This window comes from Penaeus chinensis, chromosome 43 (genome assembly GCF_019202785.1).
Source record: "Penaeus chinensis breed Huanghai No. 1 chromosome 43, ASM1920278v2, whole genome shotgun sequence".
Lineage (NCBI taxonomy): Eukaryota > Metazoa > Arthropoda > Malacostraca > Decapoda > Penaeidae > Penaeus > Penaeus chinensis.
The window spans coordinates 1,954,062-1,956,561 of record NC_061861.1 but is presented as its reverse complement, the minus strand read 5'-3'; the positions used below and the strand labels follow the sequence as shown (position 1 = coordinate 1,956,561).

Below are 2,500 nucleotides of genomic sequence, written 5' to 3'. Positions count from 1 at the left end.
ATTTGGAGGTGCAATTGGAGGCCGCCAACAAAGTTCTGGCAGTCCATTCACAGCAGGAGCTGGAAGTAGCCAGGGAAGTATTGGTAGTGCATTTGGAGCTGGAACCAGCCAAAGAGGAACTGGCAGCGGATTTGGAGTAGGTCAGCAGGGAGGTACTGGCAGTACTTTCCAAGCAGGAGCTGGAGGCAGCCGAGGAGGTGCTGGCAGTGGATTTGGAGCAGGAATAGGAGGCCAGCAAGGAACTGGCAGTAGATTTGGAGCTGGAAGTAACCAAGGAGGTGCTGGCAGTGGATTTGGACCAGGAGCTGGAGGCCAACAAGGAGCTGGCAGTAGATTCGGAACTGGAAGCAGCCAGGGAGGGTCTGGCAGTGGATTCGGCACAGGAAGCAGTGGATTTAGAGCAGGTGCTGGAGATCAACAAGGTGCTGGAAGTAGATCTGGAGCTGGAGGCAACAATGGAGGTTCTGGCAGTGGATTTGGAGCAGGTACAAGAGGCCAACAAAGTGCAGGCAGCAGATTTGGTGCCGGAGGCAGCCAACAAAGTGCTGGCAGTGGATTTGGAGCAGGTACTGGAAGCCAACAAGGTGCAGGCAGCAGATTCGGAGCTGGAGGCAACCAGGGAGGTGCTGGCAATGGATTTGGATCAGGAGCTGGAGGCCAACAAGGTGCAGGCAGCAGACTCGGAGCTGGAGGCAACCAGGGAGGCCAACAAGGTGCTGGCAGTAGATTCGGTGCTGGAGGCAGCCAAGGAGGTGCTGGCACTGGATTTGGATCAGGAGCTGGAGGCCAACAAGGTGCTGGCAGTAGATTCGGTGCTGGAGGCAACCAGGGAGGCCAACAAGGTGCTGGCAGTAGATTCGGTGCTGCAGGCAGCCAAGGAGGTGCTGGCAGTGGATTTGGACCAGGAGCTGGAGGCCAACAAGGTGCAGGCAGCAGACTCGGAGCTGGAGGCAACCAGGGAGGCCAACAAGGTGCAGGCAGCAGATTCGGAGCTGGAGGCAGCCAAGGAGGTGCTGGCAGTGGATTTGGAGTAGGAACTGGAGGCCAACAAGGTGCTGGCAGTGGATTCGGTGCTGGAGGAAACCAAAGAGGTGCAGGGGGCAGCAGAGGAGGTGCTGGCAATGGGTTCGGAGCAGGAGCTGGAGGCCAACTAGGTGGTGGCAGTAGATTTGGAGCAGGAGGCAGCCAAGGAGGTACTGGAGGAAGTCGAGGAGGTGCAGAATCAGGGGCTGGAAGCCAACAAGGTGCAGGCAGTAGATTCGGTGCTGGAGGTAGCCAAGGAGGTGCAGGAGGCAGTCGAGGAGGTTCTGGAAATGGGTTTGGAACAGGAGCTAGTGGCCAACAAGGTGCAGGAAGCAGATTTGGTGCTGGAGGCAGCCTGGGAAGTACTGGCAGTGGGTTCGGAACAGGAGCTGGTGGCCAACAAGGTGTTGGCAGCACATTCGGTGCTGGAGGCAGCCGAGGAGGTGCAGGCAGTGGGTTCGGCGCTGGAGGCAGACAGATAGGAGCAGGTAGTGCATTCGGAGCAGGAGCTGGAAGCCAGCAAGGTGTTAGCGGTAGATTCAGAGCTGGAGGTGGCCAAGTAGGTACTGGCAACGGATTCGGAGTTGGAGTCAGCCAAGGAGGTGCTGGTAGTGGATTTGGAGCTGGTGATGCTGTTGGTTCATTCCTGAGTAATCTTGGAATGCAGGATCTTTTTCAGGCTTTGAAGACCTACAGTATGTGGATGGATTCTTTGAGCCCCTGAACCTCCCAGCAGGAGCCACTGCTTTATTAGGAGACATATCAACTTCCTTCTCCTGTGCTGAACGTCCTTATGGTTACTATGCTGACCAGGACAACTCCTGCAGAATCTTCCATATCTGCTATCCTGCACTCTTCTCCAATGGTGCCATTGAAACTTATCAATACAGGTATGTTATTAATACAGGAGACTTTTTTATGTTGTTTACAACAGATATGAAATTCCATATTCTATTATTGAAATTACAATATCATGAATTAACAAATATTTCTAATTAACAGCTTAATGTGTGGTGAGGGCTCCGTTTTCGACCAGAAACAGCTGACTTGCGTAGAACCATCAGAAGCTATCCCATGCCAGGAATCTTCTAACTTCTTGTATGTAAATGAACAATTTGGCCGCCCTGAAGAAAAGGGTATTTGAAAGCCCTCTAGATGTGATGCTCACGACAATGACCATGAACAAGAAGTCCTCCTAGGAAATAGTACAAGTGGTTTATGCAACATGTTTATAGGTAACACTAGTTAATAAAGTGCATGTCCTAGAAGTGTATGATTATCATATAATAAGCAATTGCAAATAAGACAACGTTTGCTATTATTATAGATCCTCATGTTAGAGAAGATAATACAAATCTCTTAAATTTGTTTGTACAAATCATGAACACTATATTCTCCTCCAAAATAGACAATAGCTAACTTTTGCTGCAGACACAACTTTCCCCATTATACATCTCTTGAGACATAAGATGCTCTG

At 51.0% G+C, this 2,500-nt stretch overlaps 1 protein-coding gene across 1 annotated transcript in view; it reads left to right on the top strand.

The window, feature by feature from the left end:
• The window catches only part of LOC125048204 (glycine-rich cell wall structural protein 1.8-like), a 4,076-nt gene extending 1,744 nt beyond the window's left edge, over positions 1-2,332 (top strand). The window contains exons 2-3 of the mRNA XM_047646774.1: positions 1-1,913; positions 2,026-2,332. The exon at positions 1-1,913 is cut by the window's left edge and continues 718 nt beyond it. Coding sequence (XP_047502730.1) covers positions 1-1,747 — 1,747 coding nt within the window. The 3' untranslated portion in view covers positions 1,748-1,913; positions 2,026-2,332. The remainder of the gene's footprint in view (positions 1,914-2,025) is intronic.
• Positions 2,333-2,500: the final 168 nt, after the last annotated feature.